Here is an 18,578-nt window from a genome sequence, read left to right on the forward strand (position 1 = left end):
AGTAGTTTTTTAACTAAAATAGGTTTATAGTCTGTTTATGAATAAGAGGGTTAATCTTCTGGGAGTCTGCGGAAGAGAGACTAAAAAAAAAAACAAAATAACCAAGTCAATTTCTGATTGAGACTGCCATACGCAAATCGAAGATCAATCTCTGACTCACTGAAACACTTGTCATCTGAACTGTATCACACAAGGCTATAATCACATATAATTTACACCTAATAACACGACATCATTATTATGCTTTGTAAAACAGTTTGACGTGAGATTCTATCAGTTTGTACTCTAAGTGACATGTCCTTATCTGATGGGGCACGAATCATGAGAGAGAGTTATAAATAGGGCGAGTATAAAGCTCCCAGCTTCATTGCTGTGAAAAAACTGATGATGATTTCAATAGTATTGCTGTATTTGTTGCGGTTTTGTGCGGGACAAGATGGGGTGAGAACTTTTCATTAGTTTGGCAAAAAATGATTAGTGCGAGATATTAATATCTACAGAAATCACCACAGTTTGTATACTTCAGTTTACTCTGCGTCAACCAAATATTTTTGAGAAGTCATTCCAATAGGATCATTGCAAGGTCTTTCGAAATGCTTATCTTGCTCGGGAAGAAGGCTGTAGTAGTGGCACACTGGATTTAAATCAGTCTCCCTCTATTACTAGCTTTCTTTCTTTCTTTCTCGTATGGTTAGTGGTCAACCTAGTGTCAAAGTTGTTCAAGCCGCCCGAAGGCCTTTGGCCTAGCTTAACGACTGTTATCGTAGTAGATAACAACCGAGACCGACTTTTTACGTGCCCTCCGAAGCACGGAGACGCCCAGTTCGAATACCACTATGCGGTCACCCATCTATGGAATGACCGCGCCTAGGGTTGCTTAACCCACAGATCGTTTACCAACCGGTGAGCGCAACGGGCTATGGGCGCCTCTATTACTTAGCGTTACTGCTGGTTTTAGAGTAAATCAGTTAATGCTTACATAAAAAATCTTCCTTACTCAGAGAGTTTCATGCTAATTCGACATTGAGCGTCTACTAATAGTGACTTCCACAGGTGGTATACGTAGTAAACTTGGACTCTCAAATGGAGGCTTGCGACGAACTGAGCGCGTTGTTCGTGGACACTTCGAACGTGAATGTCGAACGGTACAATGATACCATCGCCTACATGTATGGAGACATCAAGTTCTTGCAGGATATTGGACCTGATACTATGGTAAGTACACTAAATTCCTTATAATCCGAGATTACAGAGGCTGCTCTTTAGTTCGTTGATTTTATGCGACGAATAATTTTGACGTAACTATTTGAAACATTTTCGTCACTTCTATAATAAAAAACTAGTGTACCTATGCCTAATATTAGTGCAATATACTATTAAAACGATTTCGCTTATACATGGCTAAATATGAGTAAATGCAGTTTACTGATGTTGTATCTGCGAATCAATTGCAAATATATCTCTGATTTTATTATGTATATCTATGTTACCAGGTAGAAATAATCTTAGAGAAGGAAGCGTCAGGTAAATACGAGCTGATGTTCTCCCATGAGATCTGTGACCTCTGCGGTGAGATCGGGAAGGGTGCCGACAGTGACTACTACGCTTATATGAAGTACTTCGGTATACCTGACAGCTGTCCTTTTGAAGCGGTAAGTAAAACCATTGACGGTAGTTTAATTCATTGATGGTTAGATTTTCAGGTTGGTTATAAGTTTTACCTCGTTTCTGGTTGGATATTCTCTATAGTAGCTGGGAGTACCTATAGCAGAGATAAATGGCGAAAAGTGACCGTATTTCGCACATCAAGATTTTCCTTAAACCTGTGCAAGTAATAAACATCGTCTAATCCAAATGTAAAAAACTCATAAATCTAACTAAAAACAAAAATTATCACAATTCCAATGTTCCTTTACTTCCATAACTTTTAAACTCTCGCTTTGCATGTTTAATGTATAATAGAATACGGGAATTAACGCGAACATTCGCGAATATTCGCGTTCCTTTACTTGCGGCAATCAACAAAACAAAAACTATAAACAATGGTAGGTGGAATAATTACTATGGAACAAGATTTAAAAAATCATCGTTGAACTATATAAAATTATGCTATGGGATTTAACTTTTGAACATCAACATGTAACAATTTTGTCCAGGGCGAGTATCCAATCAAAGAGTTCATTGTGGACACAGACGATCTACCAGTGAACAGCAACACAGTAGGCAGGTACCAAGCTTTCCTGAACCTCTACAAGAACCCAGAGAAAGATTGCAAAACGGACAAGGAGTTTATGTGCTGCCTCAATCTTAAGTTGATTATCGAAATGGATTAACTGCGATGAAATATAGTTTTTGTCTGTCTATATTGCTGTTGTTTTATTTAAATCTCCGATTTCATTAATTTTTTATGCTGAAATATTTTTTATACAGCGTGATACTAAAATGATTCTTGTATAAGCGTCAATATTAATCGTTTTGTTTCATAATTTATATAGGCTTTTGTCAAGCAGTCGGGTGGCGTATACTAGCATAGCAATATTCTACTAAAATGGAATATACTTCCGAAGAACATTGTTATAATGCAACCTCAACTATATATTCTGTAGATAGCTTAAGGAGTAAAAAAATAAAACGCAAATTTAAATCTACATGCTTTATTAGAACGGAAACCGTCAGAACACTATTCTTTGCCTGGTTCATTCACGGCTTCATCACTACTGGACTCATAAGTGACCGGATCAGTCGGTTTGGCTTTCTTAGTGCTGGACTCCTCACTGGACTTCTTAGCCTTCTTAGCCTTGTCCTCAGACTTAGCCTTATGCTTCTTAGACCTCTTCTTCTTGTGTTTAGCTGGTTTATCTTCTTCGGCTCTTGGTTTGGTCTCTTCTACTTTGGCTGTGGTGGTAGATACTTCTGCGCTGTCAGAATCTGATTCCTCTTTCTTGTCCTTCTCCTCCTTCTTTTCTTTCTTTGCATCGTCACTGCAAAAAGTAAAAATATTAAAGATATTAATTTTTGAATGATTAAGCTGTTGATACAATTACAGTTTTATTTTTATTTGCCGAGGGAGTCGAAAAATAGTTTTTCTGAAAAAAAAAAAGTAGTGACCAGTATTTAAATTGCTTATTCTTACTTCCTTTTAAAAGTAGGTAGATGTTTTGGGTTGTCATTATCAGTTCTTTAAAGTGTATTTTTGAGTTATTTTAGTCTGTTACCTTTGTCTGAGTACTTCCTTGCTAACTTCCTCACTGTGAAAGAAAAAAGATGTTTTTAACTCATTTTCACGCCTTATTTATAACAATATTATTTATCATACACATACCTGTCGTCCGATTTATTATCGGCTGCCCTGTTAGTACTGCAAGTAAAAACAGTAATATAATCGTTTGACATTTTCATAACTAACTAATTAACAATCAAAAACGACGTTTCTACTTACCTTCCATCATCGTCATCATCGTCTTCCCTAGAAAGCAAATTGTGGTTAAATCATATTTAATCTTTAATAGAGTCAATGAAATCTTAAGTTGAAATGAACTTACTCAACACCGTCCCAATTGACCGACCATTCCTCGTGAGTGATGCCAGAACGGAAGACTCTTCTGCAGTTCTCTCTAAAAGACAAAAAAAATACCAATGTAGTTTTTCGCCATTTTTCGTAATTCTTCGCCAAAATTCTTCATACAACTGGGAAACCTTAATTTGTCCACCGTCTACTTTCAGCAAAAGTAATTTTAACGTCGTTTGGACGATAATGTATGAAATTATTCCTACTCATATCTATGCAGTTATTGTCGATCGAGCCTAGACTTTTAATCTGCTTTCTAAGTTAGTTGAGTGAAACTCTTTGATTAGCACTTTCGCGTTATGTGTAGGTATAATATGATGGACCCGAAACTATTCGTTATATAAAAAAGTATTTTAACAGTTCTTACTCCACGTCCTTGTGTATAGCGCACGATATGAACTGACGATTCCTATAAAGCGATGTGTATAAGAAAGGTCCGTGGCAGCTGTGTGTTTTAGGGTCGATCTTGCAAGCAGATATGACACCGATGACTGTCTCCCTGTTTTTGTATCTGACGATCAGAGGGCCGCCGTGGTCATTCTGTATAGAAAAATATACAATAAGTGCGGATTTGATGTAGATTATTATACCTTTACATATATTGCGAAATTTATGACATGACAGTTTAGAAGAGACTTGATGTGACTGAGAACAAACATTGAGAAAAAAATATTTTGCATGATATTGTTGTTGCCCTGTAAAACAATTTCCTGTTGTCTTAGACCAGAAAATGTTTAAATTATTGAATTCTTCATAAAAACGCCCTACAATAATTGTAGTCGAATATGTAATGTATTTTACACACCTCGCAAAATCCTCCCGGCATTGAAGATCTTCTCGCTGTATAGTCATCGGGGTCTCTCAAGTGCCTTCCAAGATCCACATTGATAGCGTTCGGTGCTGGCTCCACATTCCGCCTCGTTTCTACGTCTGAGCAGTTTGCGTATCTTTTCTGCAGATTGAAAGTAAATTAAAATGAATGTTAAACTAATCCGAACCAAATAATACACGCAATCTTTTTCTGCTTTTAACTACAGATCACGCCCTGAGCAATTCCCATCGAAACTATCAATGCTTTAACGTAAGTATATGGATAAAACATTAAATTCATACTAATATGAATAAATACCCGAGCTCACTAATTTAGTAGGTTAACCATAATATCATATCATAAATCAAGTCCCCGCAATTGGCCAGCGTGGTGGACTCAAGATCTAACCCCTCCCTCATTACGGGAAGAGACCCTTGCCCAGCAAGTTGGACTTTAATGGGTTAAATTTATAAACCATAATAGCCCGCTCAGTGCCCACCAATTTGCAATGTAAAGCATATTACCGTACCTTTTAGTAAATTGTTGTGTTATATACTCACGTCGCAGACTTCGCTAAGCCTCTTCATGACATCCTTGGTGCAGATCATGTATTGCGTGATGATGTCCCTGAACCTCTGAGCCCATTTCTTAGCGCACTGCTCATTGTCCATGATGCACACCTTCGCTTCTTGTAGACATTTGGCGTTTCTTGGTATGTGCTGTTCTTTTTGACGACGGTATACACCCTAACAGAAGAATAAGTATTATGATACAATATACCTTCTATGTTTCGGGCTTAGGATTTTAACTAAATTGTGCCCACAAAAGTAATTGTTCATAATAATTTACAAACAAAATTGAAAACGAGTCTCGCTGTGACAATCTGTTTCTGTCTGAATGCACTGCCCTAATATAATTCCACTATCTTTATGAATTTATACGTATCTTAAAAACTTTGCAATGGTTCCATCCCTCCAGTTCATCCCACTCTTAGATTTTACTTTCCTCTGTGAAAAAAATTAAGTGTTACCTCTCTGAAGTTGTTGCCGCTGCCCCATCCAGCGATAGCTCCTTTAGTACCAGGTTTCTCCAACTCTCGACTGATGTTATTATACGTAATGCAACTTGTAGCGAATTCACATCCCTTCTCTTGAACGCCGAATTTAAAACCTTTTTCGACTTTAACTATAGCGATATCGTTTGAGGACCATTTGATGCTGTCTTGGAAATCGAATTTGTAATCTAAAAGGCAAAAAAATATGGAAGTAACAATTAATTATTCATCTCTTTCAATAAGAAATATACATAAATATATAAAGTTATAGATCCAAAATTCTTCCGGAGACTGTGTCGTCAAAAAAAATTGCATTATTTTTCAGTTATGAGCGTTAGATATTGTAATTTATCATGTAGTAACATACTCAGTTAGTACTTATCTCAGTATTTTATACCAACGTAGGTTCTGCGTAGGAAAAAAATGCGTAGAGTGAATGAGAAAAAGTTTCGAATAAAAAGATACTTACTTTTAGGAATACACTTCCAAACCACCTTCCTGCGATGTTTGCAAACACACTCATCGTCCTTATAATCAAAGCTATCAACAAACTTAGTAGTGCCGGAGACGATGTAGAACCTGTCAGCGTCTTCAACGCAGGCGGCCGAAGTGAGGACGTAGTACGGGTCTACGATCACACCGCCGCAGAGCCAGCCGCGGTATTTGTGTGCTTTGGCCGATGCTTTTGTTAGTTGCAGATATACCTTAAAGATATTTTTTCTTAGAAATATTGTAAATTATGTGTGATAAATTGCACGTGACGTACACGTATTAAGAACGTCGACACATGAGTACCAATTTACTGCCACTTTGGATTGCAAATTTACCAACTCTGTAATATCAATGTCATAATAAGATGGCCAAGAATATTTGTGCAATGCATGCTTATGTCTGCTATTAAAATTTGACAGAAATTAGCAACCGAAAGCACTTCTCCATCCAACATTTTTTTTCAGAAAATTCTTAAACTTAAGTTTTACAAACCATGTATGGCCTCTTCCCTTTCTCAGTCCTCTTGCTGAACAGGATTCTCCTGGTGTCAACAGCAGTAGTGTTCTCAAAGTCCCATCCTTCATCAGGTATTTCATCATCATCACCTGCCACAGAGCTGTTGTGCTTCTTGTGGTGTTTCTTCGGACTAACGCTAGAATCTTCGGCCTTTTCTTTATCTTTTTTACATAATACTGTACCTAGAATCAAATTAAGTGGTTTCATTCATTTTAGTTCAATATTGTAAACAATATGAGATTCGTTGTCGAAGTTTGGATGAATAATATACTGAGAAAGACAATCATTGGAAAAGAAAGAAAATGAAAGTGAAGCATTTTGAGAAAGCGGTTTTTCATAAATTGGATTTTTTTAGCAATATTCCGTAAGCTAATGTAGACTAATAAAGAATCAGATGCAGTGCCTTTTTGAAATCCAACAATGCAATAAATACACATAGCAAAAGAAAAAGAAAGTTATAGTTATATGATCTTACCTATTATAGCTAAACTTATAAGCAGGAGCAGCGTAAACCTCGTCATTGTGCCAGTCGGACCGATCCTAGAAGGATCGATATAAATAATTTAATCTCGAAATGAAACTGAAAAGTCAATTATTTTGTCAATCTCCGAGTAGATATGCTTCGTTGAAGTCAATTATCTGTTATCCGCCGGATATTCTGCGTATAAAAATAATTAATTTTGTTCCAAGTTAATTATAAGGGCACGAGGATCGTTACTTCTGAATAAACTTTTTTGATTAAGCTGTATTTTTATTTACTTTTGCTACCTACCTTCTTTCTTTTGCATACCTATTATTAAGGGGATTGTAGGCATATAAATAGGCACTAATGTTCTTAGGTGTATGAAATTTGATATCATTCGAAGCCAAGAAATCTTTTAAACATTTCGCTGGCCCTGATTCGTCCTTCTTTTCATTGTTTTATCGCACACGTGCGATGTAAAACAACCTAATGTATTTCATCAAGAAAGTGTTTTAAGACCCCATCACCAAGCCCTTACATGTATTTCTTCAACTTAAAACTCAGCGTATTTAATATTTTGTAGTTTAATCTGTCATCGCAAATTATCGCGAATTGTCTCAATATTTTATTTACTTCAAATTACAGGATACCTTTAGGAATTATTATTTAGACATGTTTTAACAAAAAAATGCAAATATATTTCAAATAAACTTTATTAATGTATAACAGAACTAAACTTTCTTAGTATTCGCTGTTAGATTGGGGGTGGTGTCGTTCTGTGCTCGAAGTATGAAGCCGCTTCCCGCGAACACTTTGTCGTCGACTGCTGGCGTATCATGGGCTCTGGCTACGGGAGCTTCGGCAGGTGGAGGGGCGGTAGAAGTAGCTACTGGTTCGTAAATGTTAGCGTCTGCTTTTACTCCAGGTCCCAATTCGTTCTTTGCCGGCCTGAGAAAAATAAAAGGTTGTATTTTGAAAATGTACTCTGGATAAATATTTAACCTGTAACGTGTGTTGTGTTGAACTTGGTATTTGTCATCTAAAAATGCAGATTAATTGATCATTTTAAACTGACTAAGAGTTGCAGCTCCGCATGTTTACGTTACTGGCATAACGTTGATAGGTAGATAAGTGAGTGATTTTGGCAGTCTGTCCTCTATCGCGAGAATACAGGAGAACCCTATTCTAATATACGCTTACCCATCTGGATGATTCTTCCATGACAATACTTTTTCCTCATGTGTTATGCCTGATCTGAATTGACGCCGGCATTTTGGTCTGCAAACAATAACACAGGTTATCAATTAAATAACGGACACGGATTCAGGCTAAAAAGATAAACACTAGGTACATCATAATAATATACTCATTCCCGATTTTCTTATTCTTTTAAATTTAAATGGTAAGGTTAAAATGATACATACTCGACTTCCTTGAAGATAGCACAAGAGATGAACTGCCTGTTCTTATACACGCTGGTGTAGAGGAAGGGTCCGTAACACTTATTAGATCGTTCTTTGACAAGGCAAGCTGATATCACGCCGATGACCATGGAATTAACACCACTTCCGTATATCAGAGGTCCGCCGTGATCGTTCTGGAAAGCGAATATTATATTAGGATGTTCTTATAATTATATCTTCTGAAATTCTAGTCGCACTAGAGAAACTGTCTCCTTCCCTTTTCTTACCTAATATTATGTGGAATTTAATTTATTATTGATAATTAAAAAAAAATACCTATACAAAATCTAAAACAGCTAAGTATAAAAAAAATAACTAGTATTCAGAAATTAGTTTCAACATAGTTTTCGCCTACAAAAATAAGCAAAATTCAATGCGAGTTTCGTAGCACTTTGCTACGAGCTGCTACAAGGTCACCTCTTCAATAGCTAACATGATCTAATAGCCCAGAATCTTTTACATCAAGTTTAAGTACTAACTTCACAAAATCCACCATCAATCGAGCCGCCAGCACGTCTGACTACTGCGTTCTTCGTATCGTTGTGATAGGCAGAATGCATCATTAAATTCGTAGGAATTTTCTCTGTTTTCTGCACATGAACGTTCGTGTCCCTTCTCAAGTCTTCGTCGTCGTCGTAGCTTATGTCTTGGCAGTCTACGTATTTCTCCTGAAAGGACACAGAAAGTGTTTTAATAATTCCCTCGGGTTTTTTTTTCGTACAGTGTATGACATATCAAAAAGATGTCATATATTCACAAGTGTTTAGTTCACAATGTTTAGTTTAGTTAAAATACATTTTATTATTTGTAAATATTCTTGTCTAAATAATAAAACTACCAAAAGTGCTGACTAAAATTAAATTGTATACAATTGCAAGTAACCGTTATGACATCTATATTAACAAAGTTTTTATCCATACACAAGATAAGTCTAAAGTCAATAATATTTACCTAATTTATGTCATAGAAAGTAATAAATGTTAAGCATTAATCAAACGATTGTCTGTTGGAATAATTTCTCGTTACGTACATTACAGATCTCGGACATGCTTTGTCCGATATCCTTGGAGCAGATCATGTAGTTGTCAATAATGTTGTGGTAGCGTGTGCCCCAACGTCTCTTGCAGCGGGTCTTCACGATGATCTCCACTTGCGCCGCCAGTAGAGTCTGCTGGTTCTCTTTCCTTCTGTTCACCCACTAAAACAAATAGCTACAGTTTAAGTTAAGTTTTTAATTTGTTGTTCATTAATCAAATTATGTGCATAACTAAAGTTGGAGTTGGTAACTGTTTGAACATTACTTACCTACTGAAGTTGATTATCTTACGTCAGGGGTCAAAGGAGCAAGGGGGGAGGTGAACTATTTGCCATAAGATATAGATCGCTTCGATTAATAGCTATTAGGTCGACGAGAAAGTCTTTTTATTACAAGTTCATACGTACTATAATGCGAAATGACTTTTTCCCCGACCGATTTTACAGCTATTTTCGTATTGTTAATACAACTTTTGAAATAAGTCTTCTCAATTTTTTTACCAAATAGTATGTTAGCAACATGACGGGTTTTTCTACTTACGTCATTGTACCTCGAAGTAGTTCCCCATCCAGCAATAGTAACAATCGTTCCAGGGTTCTCAAGCGTCTGACTCTGGTTGTTATAACAGACTGGTTTCGGGATAAAGTCACAGCCTCTGATACGTCTGGTGAAGTCGAAGCCGTCTTCTATCTTTACAACTGCGATGTCGTTGTTCATCCACCTAATGTTGTCGTTCTCGTGGCCGTCGAACACGTAATCTAAATGAAGCCGTAGGTATAGGTATAGGTATTTGGTCTAATTATGTTTATGAAGCAGTATATAACATGGGCTATTATTATCCAAATATTGAATTACAAGTTTTACAGCAGTACAAAAATGCATGCATCATCATGCATCTGTATTATTTATTTCTTCTTCTCATTATATTATTTCTTACTACCTACTTACTTTTAGGAACACATTTCCAGATTGCTTTCTTCGCTCCGTTTTTTATGCAAGGATTGTTGTACCGATCGTCTTCATCTGCATATCTGAAATTTAATACTGCCATAAAATATTCGTAAGAGATTTTTAACGAAATTCTTATTGCGAAGGTAGGTAACCTTCCTAATTCTAACACTATAATATAATAATGCAAGGTATTTTTATAGTTAAGAAACCTGTGTAGTAAAAGCAACTGATTAAACAAGATTAAACACAGGTCTTTAGGCCTATTCACTTACTTATAAGTACCGGAGACGACATAAAAGTGTTCAGCATCTTCAATACAAGCGGCAGATGTTAGAATATACTCCTCGTGAATGATCACACCACCACACAGCCACGTGCGGTAATCCTTCTGTTTCTTGTTATTTTGAGGTAGTTTCAAGAATACCTAGAGCAAAATACCTCTGTATTACTGAGTACTATATCAATGATACTCTTAAATACATACATACATAATATCACGCATATTATATTCGAAGGTGTAGACAGAGGTGTATAAAAACACCAGTGATTATCCAGTTACCATGTCAGTCCAAAGTAAAGGGCAGTGGGACCTACTGCACCGGGCACATAGTAAAGCTCCGTGCTGCTATTGAATTGAATATTCAAATACGAATTAGAATAGATCAATTATAGCCCTTTACTTAGCCCGGGAATCGAACCCCGTCGAGGTTTGCAGAAATGGAACTTGACTTTTACAAGATACATGTAAAATTTTGTTCTCTTTTTGTTGGCCGTAAGGCGGATTAGATTATATACTACGTTTTATTATTATAAAGCTTACCATGTATGGCATATTATCTGTGACTTCATAACCATTGATAATTCTTCTTGTCTCATTTAAGTTTTTTAGAATTGAATCAACTTCAGGTGGTACTGTTGTGGCTACTTCTAACGTTTGAACATCTAAAATTAATAATTTATATCTTATAACATGAGTACAAATCTTAAGCATTAATGCCCGGTTTCTGAGAACTTTAAGCGGTAATTTATCTATTCAATTGCGTTTTTTTTATATGAGTTTAAACGCTATTGAATAGATAAACTACCGCTAAATGTACCTCAGAAACCGGGGGTAAGTAAGTTAAATATCCAAACAAGAATGTGGTAACCTATTTAATTTAATCAGGTAGATTTAATACATTTTTACATAGTTATTCAGAATATAAAAAATATATTACCTTTTAATACTAAAAAAGTAGTCAATATACATAAAATAAACATCATGATGGAAACACAATGGCAATATCGGCAACATTTACATAAAAGAATTATATAAAAAATCAATTTCACGCATGAAATGGACAAATGACAATTAAAATGTTTGCCTTGTAACTTGCATCCGGTCCGGTTTTTATCTTTATTAGTTTTTACTAAGGCTTTTGTCAAAACAACAATGCATTAAATTTTCTTTTTAGTGATGCTATTTAACTCAAAGAATTTGAGAAACTTCCTACGCTTAGAATTCCTATCACTCACAACGTGATTCGATTCATAATAAAGTAGACACTTTTAGATTTGACCCGAGGACGCATATTGTACTTTATTTTCCAGGCGGGGAGAATTAGAAACATAGCTTTAGTTACATACTCAATTTTATTAAAAACAATTAAAAGCTCGTAGGCTTATATAAACTTTTGTAGCACAAGAAATATATTGTAATCTAATGAGGCATGAACATTGTGTAAACTGATCCAGCTCCTATAAGATTATTAGTACATCTACCCGGTCTTAATTAGGAATTTAGATTTTAATTATTTTCTTTTTTATACATAGGTTGTGTAAATAAATTACAAATATTATATATTAAGCCTCATTTTAAAGGCTCATTTTGATCAGTCTTAAATGAAAACACATTTTTTTTATAACTTTATTTATTCTCAAGTAGTCCCGGTCTTAGCAGTCGTCGTATTCAAGGACGTAGAAGACGGTCTATCGTCAAAAGACCGGAGTACAATTCCACTATGTTCTAACGGCACGTCGGGCATTTTGGAACTATTTGATGATAGTTTAGTGGCTACTGTGTTGTTAAACTGTCGCCTTTTAGGGTTTTCTTCTTCTTTCGTACCGTTCACCTTCTTTAGCTCATTTTTGGCTGGTCTGTGTGAAAAAAAAGTATTAGAACTATTTTTTTTATTATCTTTATTTTTATTTAGGGGGCCTTAAATCTGAAAAGATTATGACATCCCCAGTATAAGAACTATGCTTAGAAGTAAAAATTAGAGAAAGCTTGTTATAGCTATAAGAAGTATATTGTCAACATTTTGATTTAGTGGAAAATGTTTTAGTAAAATTTGTGTGAGGTGGGCTTTTTCGTATATTTTGGCCGTTTACATTCAGATACAAGGATTTGCGCATACTTTTTCTACGAGTACATATTAATTATAGAAGTAAGGTATGTAACTAACCCATCAGGATGGTCTGCCCAACTAATATCCACTTCAGTATGAGTGCCACCAGCTCGGAACAACTTATCACAACTTCCTCTGAAATAGATAAACAGAATTAATAGGTATCTGCATATAAGTCATTTAATTTTAAATCTATACTAATATTATAATCTATACTAATATTATAAAGCTGAAGAGTTTGTTTGTTTGAACGCGCTAATCTCAGGAAATACTGGTCCGATTTCAAAAATTCTTTCAGTGTTAGATAGCCCATTTATCGAGGAAGGCTATAGGCTATATATATTAAGCTACGACCAATAGGAGCAGAGTACCAGTAAAAAAATGTTACAAAATCGGGGATAAATTTAGCCCATTCTCTCTTATGTGACGCAAGCGAAGTTGCGAGGGTCAGCTAGTCTAAAATATACGTACCGAGAAACTGTAGACAGATTATAAAAAAATTAGAAACCTCCCAATTACTCGAGATTGTTTGACATGATAATAAAGCGATCTAAATTCTTCTGCTACAAAAAGATACCACAAGAAGAACACTGCAGTTTATACTTTCTTATTTAATGAACCTTTATTACATATTACATATACTTTATAATATTAATTAATTATGCCTTTATAATAGTATTATCTCAGTAAAGATAGATAAAAACTTACGCGGTATCTTTGTAAACGGCACAGTTAATGAGGATCCTGTTCCTCCAGACGCTGGTGTAGAGGAACGGCCCGTAGCATCTGTTGGTTCCTTCCTTGACGAGGCAGGCTGAGATGATGCCGATCACGACTTCGTTCATGCCCGAACCATGTATTAGTGGGCCGCCGTGGTCGTTCTATTATAAAGACATTTGTTAAGATGAGCTCATAGCCAGTGGTGCTCACCGGTCGGTAAACGACTTGCGGGTTAAGCAAACCTTGGCTCGGTCATTCCATAGATGGGTGACCGCATAGTGGTATTTGAACTGAGCTTCTCCGTGCTACGGAGGGCACGTAAAAAGACGGTTCCGGTAGTTGTCAATTAAGATAACAGTCGTTAAGCCACGTCAAAGGCCTTTCGGGCGGCTTGAACAGCTTTGACACTAGGTTGACCACTAACCATACGATAAGAAGAAGTGGAAGAAGCGAGTTTTTTAAAATTCATATATATGTAGGTACTTGAAATAAAAAAAAAATTTCCAATATGCAAAGCTAATTTTCTTTTGTTTCTAAGATAATACTGCAATACTGCAACTTGGTACTATCGTTTGATATCGTATTACTGGAAACGCTGACCATTTTATCATACAAAATTTCTTGATACTTAAGCAGTTGTCGATTGATCGTGAGTGAAATGCCATCACTGTAGCTCGATTCTCTACTACTATGGACAACTGGCTAGCTATCGAGAAATTTTATATGACAAACTGGTTAGCGCCTCTACCGGGCGTCGTAGGAATTATTTTGGCAATACATTCTAAATATTCTAAATGTCAAACTTTCGATACTCGACAGTACCGACTGTACAGAATCGCGGTACAGGTTTAAGCCCAAGTTATGTTTAACAAAAGAAACGAATGGTACCTCACAAAACCCGCCGCTACCGTAGCGAGCGCCATTTGGTCCCATCAACTTCCTTGATCCAGTATGGTTATGATATGCTGAATGTAGTACCAGCTTCTCAGGGTCCAACACTCGTCTCCTACCTTCCTCTGAATCATCGTATTGGACGTCTGTGCAATCTACATATTTCTCCTGTAAATGTGAATCATTTAAAGTACTGGTAAGTGCGCTTTTTAGAACTAAAAACTTTAAATACTGATACGGCATAAAAATTTGTTTCACTGCTGAGCAATGGTCAAAATGAGGGGTTAAGCCTTAAGTCTATCTCCAAGCGTGTGTTGGAAAAGTTGCATTCCTTAACTGCTTTAAAAACGTTCAGCTATGTAAGTTAATAAAAATAAGTGACAACTCATTTTAACATACACATAACTCCAAAAGCCTTACGATAGCATTTTAATGGCATTTCTATCATATTCAGATTCTACTGAAGTTCATTTATTAATCAATTCATCTTGTACAGTTGCTGTCTTAGTTTGCAGGCAAAGTATGTCGTATTAAAAGTAAACAAACGTACTCACAGAACATATCTCGCTCAAATCCGGAACAAGATCTTTGGAACAGATCATGTAGTTGTCAATGATATTGTGATACCGTTTACCCCAACGCTTCTTGCAGCTCGACTTCGAGATGATTCGCACTTCAGTCTCTAATAACTGTTGCTTTTTGTTCTCAGATGTAGAAGGCTACAAACACAACGATTTTTTAGGAGTTTGAAACACAATTTAATAAGATATCCTGTAACGCAAAACAACAACTACTAAGTACGCATTGTACTCTTGATACTTGAGAGGATATATATCAGCTTAACCTTTTTTTCCAAGCTATGTTGGAGTCGGCTTCCAGTCTCACCGGATGCAGCTGAATACCAGTGTTTTTACATGGAGCGACTGCCTATCTGACCTCCACAACCCAGTTACCTGGGATTTAACACGATACCCTTCGGTAAGACTGGTTGTCAGACTTTCAAGCTTCTGACTACTGTTAACGACTGTCAAAGATCTTCAAAAATGACAGCCGGGACCCACAATTTAACGTGCCTTCCGAAACACGGAGGAACTCGATATGCATAAGATGGTCACCCATCCCCAAATCAACCTCGACAAGCGTTGCTTAACCTCAGAGATCGATCCGCGCGGCTGTTGTTAACTAAGCCACGAGCTAATACCTCATAATATACAAAATAAATTTTAAAGAATTGTTCTAATGAACTAAGGGTGCTGATCAGTTCTTCATCACAAAATCTTGATAGCTACTATTTGTGTTTGTTACCGATAGTCGTTAAACGTAAGAAACGCCTCTCTGTAAATATCGGTACAGTTAGAGCAGTAGTTAACTTATTCTTATTGGAATCACCGATACTTCGTATAGAAGCCATGGCGTGGCTACCGTTACTATTCAGAAACACATCAACTATTAATTATAAAATGTACCTCATTATATCTCGAAGTGCTGCCCCAACCAGCAATATACCCGGTATTATCAGGCTCCTCAAGTTTACTGCTCTGGTTGTTATAGCATATCGGCCGGGGAATGAAGTCACAGCCTCTCACTCGCCGCGTAAAGTCGAACTCATCTTCCACCTTCACGATGGCTATGTCGTTGTTCATCCATCTGATGTTGTCGTTCTCGTGGCCGTCGAATACATAATCTATGAGTGATAGCTTTACTTTATTTCCAGCCTTCCTGTAGTTTATATAGAACTAACTTTTACCCGCCAAAGCGAAGATGAAGATAAATATTCCCTAATAAGATCTTAAAGCCTGTTTAAACAAACGAAACTTCTGCTTTTTCACTGTTGAATATGTTGCCTAGAGTATTGGATTTTGAATTGATTAGTTAAAATGCAAATAGCAGTGATAGCCGAGTGGTATAAGTTGACACTTCCTACGCAAGTGGTCGCAGGTTCGAACCCAAGGCAACACACCAATGACTTTTCGAAGTTATGTGTGTATTAGAAATAATTGTCACGTGCTCCAACGGTGAAGGAAAACATCGTAAGGAAACCTTGCATGCCTAAAATTTGTTTAATACATTCATTGAGGGCATGCAAACCCGGACTTGGCCAGCGTGGTGGACTCAAGGCCTAACCCCTCCCTCAATACGGGGGGAGACCCTTGCCCAGCAATGGGACATTAATGGGTTAAATTTTAAATTTTAGTTAAAATGCATAAATATTGTGCTTCAAGCTTACAATTAAGTTATTGAAGTACAATAAGAATACATCATAACATAAAACCAATCAATCTTACTTCGTGGGATACATTTCCATACTGCTTTCTTTGCTCCGTTTTTAATGCACGGGTTGTTGTAGCGATCACCTTCTTCATCGTGTCTGGAATATAATATATCAAAACTTATTTGATGGTATCCATTACCGCAGTCCTCTCTTTGCATAAACTGTCTACGATACTTTAGCAAACCCCGGCTTCTGAGGTGCATTAAGCGGTAGTTTATCTATTCAATAGCGTTTAAACACACATTAAAAAAACTGTTTGAATAGATAAACCGCTAAATGTGCCTCAGAAACCGGGCACTAATCGTATATTATATCAAAGAAAATTGTGATTGTGATAACGATTCTAATAAGATCTTTCAATATTCTTTACTTCGTTTTAGTACCTACATATAAGTTCCGGAGACAATATAAAAATGCCTGGCATCTTCAATACAAGCAGCTGAAGTAAGAATGTACTCGTCGTGAATGATCACACCACCGCACAGCCATTGACGGTAGTCCTTATATTTTGGATTGTTTGATGGCAGCTTCAAGTAGACCTGAGAATACAAACAAACAATTTTTGAAACTACTTCATTGTTATACAGAACTACTTACCCCTGGTTTCTGAAGTACATTTAGCGGTAGGTTATCTATTCGATAGTTATCAATTCGAGTTTAAACGCTATGGAATAGATAGACTACCGCTAAATATACGTCAGAAACCCGGGTTAGTCGCTGTCAAAACTTTAATTTTTCGTTTTTCTTTCGTGTGGTGTTTTGGTTTCTGTTTTTCTCAAGGACGATTTTGATCAACGCCTCTAGCGGCCGTCGTAGGAAATATTTTGGTACAGTATCTGCCAAAAACCTTTCCGCTTCTTCTTCTCATATTAGATAACTGTGTAGTTTTCTGTTTTCTTAATATTCGTTTATATGAAAATCAAAAGTTGTTTGTCTGTCTGTTACTTACCATGTAAGGTCTATTTTCCATAGTCTCGCTTCCAACGACTATACGCCGAGAATTGTTAAGCATATGCCTTATGTCAGAAATATTCGTTTTCTTTAATATATTTTCTACTTTATTTGGCATTTTGGTTGCTACCTCTATTGAATATACTTCTGAAAATAAGAAAACTATAATAGTATTTCATATTTTGTAGAGATTTAACACTTAAGGTTATTCAAAGTACATGCTTACGTCATCAGAAAACCTTTCTACAAACCGTGAAATGACGTGAAATCAATGTCAAGAACGAATGTTTACGGATACCTTATAACGCCTTTATATTTATCTATGTTATTCCAATATACTAGAGTGATATACTTACCTGTAAAATAACATATTGTACATAAAACACATAAAACATTTCCATAATTTAACATTGTCATTGTAGTTCATTGAAGAAAAGAATTTACGAAAACAAACACATGAGTTAGGTACATAAATGTTCCTGCAATTTCACGGGCAAGTGATTCCGTGATTGGTTACATTTAATTTCTGTATTTCCTGTGGTGACTTTGAATCGAATGCCTTTGTAGATTATATTATTATCTAATAATGTTTCTTACAATTTCATAGCCTACGTCTTACTTGATACTTTCGCAATCTTATCAATGAATTCTTCAGTTATTATGAGTCCTTTTTCTCTTATTGCTTTAGTTGATGGCTGTCTACATTTGTTTGTTTAAGCACATAATGTTTATTTAAATTAACATTTGCACATTTTAAAAAAGATTTTTTAAAAATAGTCATACTTTCATTTTCTAAGCATGAAATAAAACTTTATTTTATGCTGATCCTTTATATCAAAATGCATTAATCGTCTCTTAAAGAATCTTTTTTTTTGTATAAGCCCTTCATGTGTCCCACAGCTGGGCAAAAGCCTCATAGAGAATCTATCATTGTTAAGTACTGACAGAAATAATAACACCCAATTACAAATACCCATTTTAGTAAATTAAAACAAACATCAAA

At 36.0% G+C, this 18,578-nt stretch overlaps 4 protein-coding genes across 4 annotated transcripts; 1 reads left to right on the plus strand and 3 right to left on the minus strand.

The window, feature by feature from the left end:
- Positions 1-331: 331 nt before the first annotated feature.
- Positions 332-2,365, plus strand: LOC142983640 (uncharacterized). The gene is made up of 4 exons (XM_076130620.1): positions 332-441; positions 1,054-1,215; positions 1,494-1,652; positions 2,157-2,365. The coding sequence occupies exons 1-4, from the start codon at positions 385-387 to the stop codon at positions 2,331-2,333; spliced, it is 555 nt and encodes a 184-aa protein (XP_075986735.1). The 5' UTR covers positions 332-384; the 3' UTR covers positions 2,334-2,365.
- A 273-nt stretch (positions 2,366-2,638) lies between these two features.
- Positions 2,639-7,073, minus strand: LOC142983690 (uncharacterized). The gene is made up of 12 exons (XM_076130682.1): positions 6,917-7,073; positions 6,418-6,623; positions 5,903-6,137; positions 5,410-5,621; positions 4,940-5,125; positions 4,374-4,520; positions 3,936-4,108; positions 3,543-3,614; positions 3,440-3,466; positions 3,323-3,358; positions 3,216-3,248; positions 2,639-2,981 (listed from the first exon to the last, which is right to left on the minus strand). The coding sequence occupies exons 1-12, from the start codon at positions 6,960-6,962 to the stop codon at positions 2,681-2,683; spliced, it is 1,674 nt and encodes a 557-aa protein (XP_075986797.1). The 5' UTR covers positions 6,963-7,073; the 3' UTR covers positions 2,639-2,680.
- A 528-nt stretch (positions 7,074-7,601) lies between these two features.
- Positions 7,602-11,765, minus strand: LOC142983510 (uncharacterized). Its single transcript, XM_076130435.1, has 10 exons — positions 11,572-11,765; positions 11,175-11,296; positions 10,627-10,778; positions 10,352-10,434; positions 9,944-10,161; positions 9,398-9,565; positions 8,847-9,035; positions 8,329-8,501; positions 8,105-8,182; positions 7,602-7,852 (listed from the first exon to the last, which is right to left on the minus strand). Exons 1-10 carry the CDS (start codon positions 11,615-11,617, stop codon positions 7,636-7,638), a joined length of 1,446 nt encoding a protein of 481 aa, XP_075986550.1. The 5' UTR covers positions 11,618-11,765; the 3' UTR covers positions 7,602-7,635.
- Positions 11,766-12,236: 471 nt separating this feature from the next.
- On the minus strand, positions 12,237-18,151 carry LOC142983539 (uncharacterized). Its single transcript, XM_076130466.1, has 10 exons — positions 17,932-18,151; positions 17,574-17,722; positions 17,012-17,163; positions 16,638-16,720; positions 15,819-16,036; positions 14,907-15,071; positions 14,350-14,520; positions 13,450-13,622; positions 12,799-12,876; positions 12,237-12,490 (listed from the first exon to the last, which is right to left on the minus strand). Exons 1-10 carry the CDS (start codon positions 17,990-17,992, stop codon positions 12,271-12,273), a joined length of 1,470 nt encoding a protein of 489 aa, XP_075986581.1. The 5' UTR covers positions 17,993-18,151; the 3' UTR covers positions 12,237-12,270.
- Positions 18,152-18,578: the final 427 nt, after the last annotated feature.

The sequence above is a fragment of the Anticarsia gemmatalis genome, chromosome 24 (assembly GCF_050436995.1).
Source record: "Anticarsia gemmatalis isolate Benzon Research Colony breed Stoneville strain chromosome 24, ilAntGemm2 primary, whole genome shotgun sequence".
Taxonomy (NCBI): Eukaryota; Metazoa; Arthropoda; class Insecta; order Lepidoptera; family Erebidae; genus Anticarsia; species Anticarsia gemmatalis.

Bases quoted from the DNA above. Each gene is read 5' to 3' on its own strand.
- LOC142983640 (XM_076130620.1), top strand. From the start codon at position 385: ATGATGATTTCAATAGTATTGCTGTATTTGTTGCGGTTTTGTGCGGGA. The intron at 442-1,053 runs GTGAGAACTTTT...TGACTTCCACAG, and splicing joins TTTGTGCGGGACAAGATGGG to GTGGTATACGTAGTAAACTT. The intron at 1,653-2,156 runs GTAAGTAAAACC...AATTTTGTCCAG, and splicing joins ACAGCTGTCCTTTTGAAGCG to GGCGAGTATCCAATCAAAGA.
- LOC142983690 (XM_076130682.1), bottom strand. From the start codon at position 6,962: ATGACGAGGTTTACGCTGCTCCTGCTTATAAGTTTAGCTATAATAG. The intron at 4,521-4,939 runs GTGAGTATATAA...TTCAATCTGCAG, and splicing joins GGCTTAGCGAAGTCTGCGAC to AAAAGATACGCAAACTGCTC. The intron at 2,982-3,215 runs GTAACAGACTAA...TACTTTTTGCAG, and splicing joins AAGGAAGTACTCAGACAAAG to TGACGATGCAAAGAAAGAAA.
- LOC142983510 (XM_076130435.1), bottom strand. From the start codon at position 11,617: ATGATGTTTATTTTATGTATATTGACTACTTTTTTAGTATTAAAAG. The intron at 9,036-9,397 runs GTACGTAACGAG...GTGTCCTTTCAG, and splicing joins GCATGTCCGAGATCTGTAAT to GAGAAATACGTAGACTGCCA. The intron at 7,853-8,104 runs GTAAGCGTATAT...TATTTTTCTCAG, and splicing joins TGGAAGAATCATCCAGATGG to GCCGGCAAAGAACGAATTGG.
- LOC142983539 (XM_076130466.1), bottom strand. From the start codon at position 17,992: ATGACAATGTTAAATTATGGAAATGTTTTATGTGTTTTATGTACAATA. The intron at 17,723-17,931 runs GTAAGTATATCA...TCTTATTTTCAG, and splicing joins TACAATATGTTATTTTACAG to AAGTATATTCAATAGAGGTA. The intron at 14,521-14,906 runs GTGAGTACGTTT...TCACATTTACAG, and splicing joins ATTTGAGCGAGATATGTTCT to GAGAAATATGTAGATTGCAC.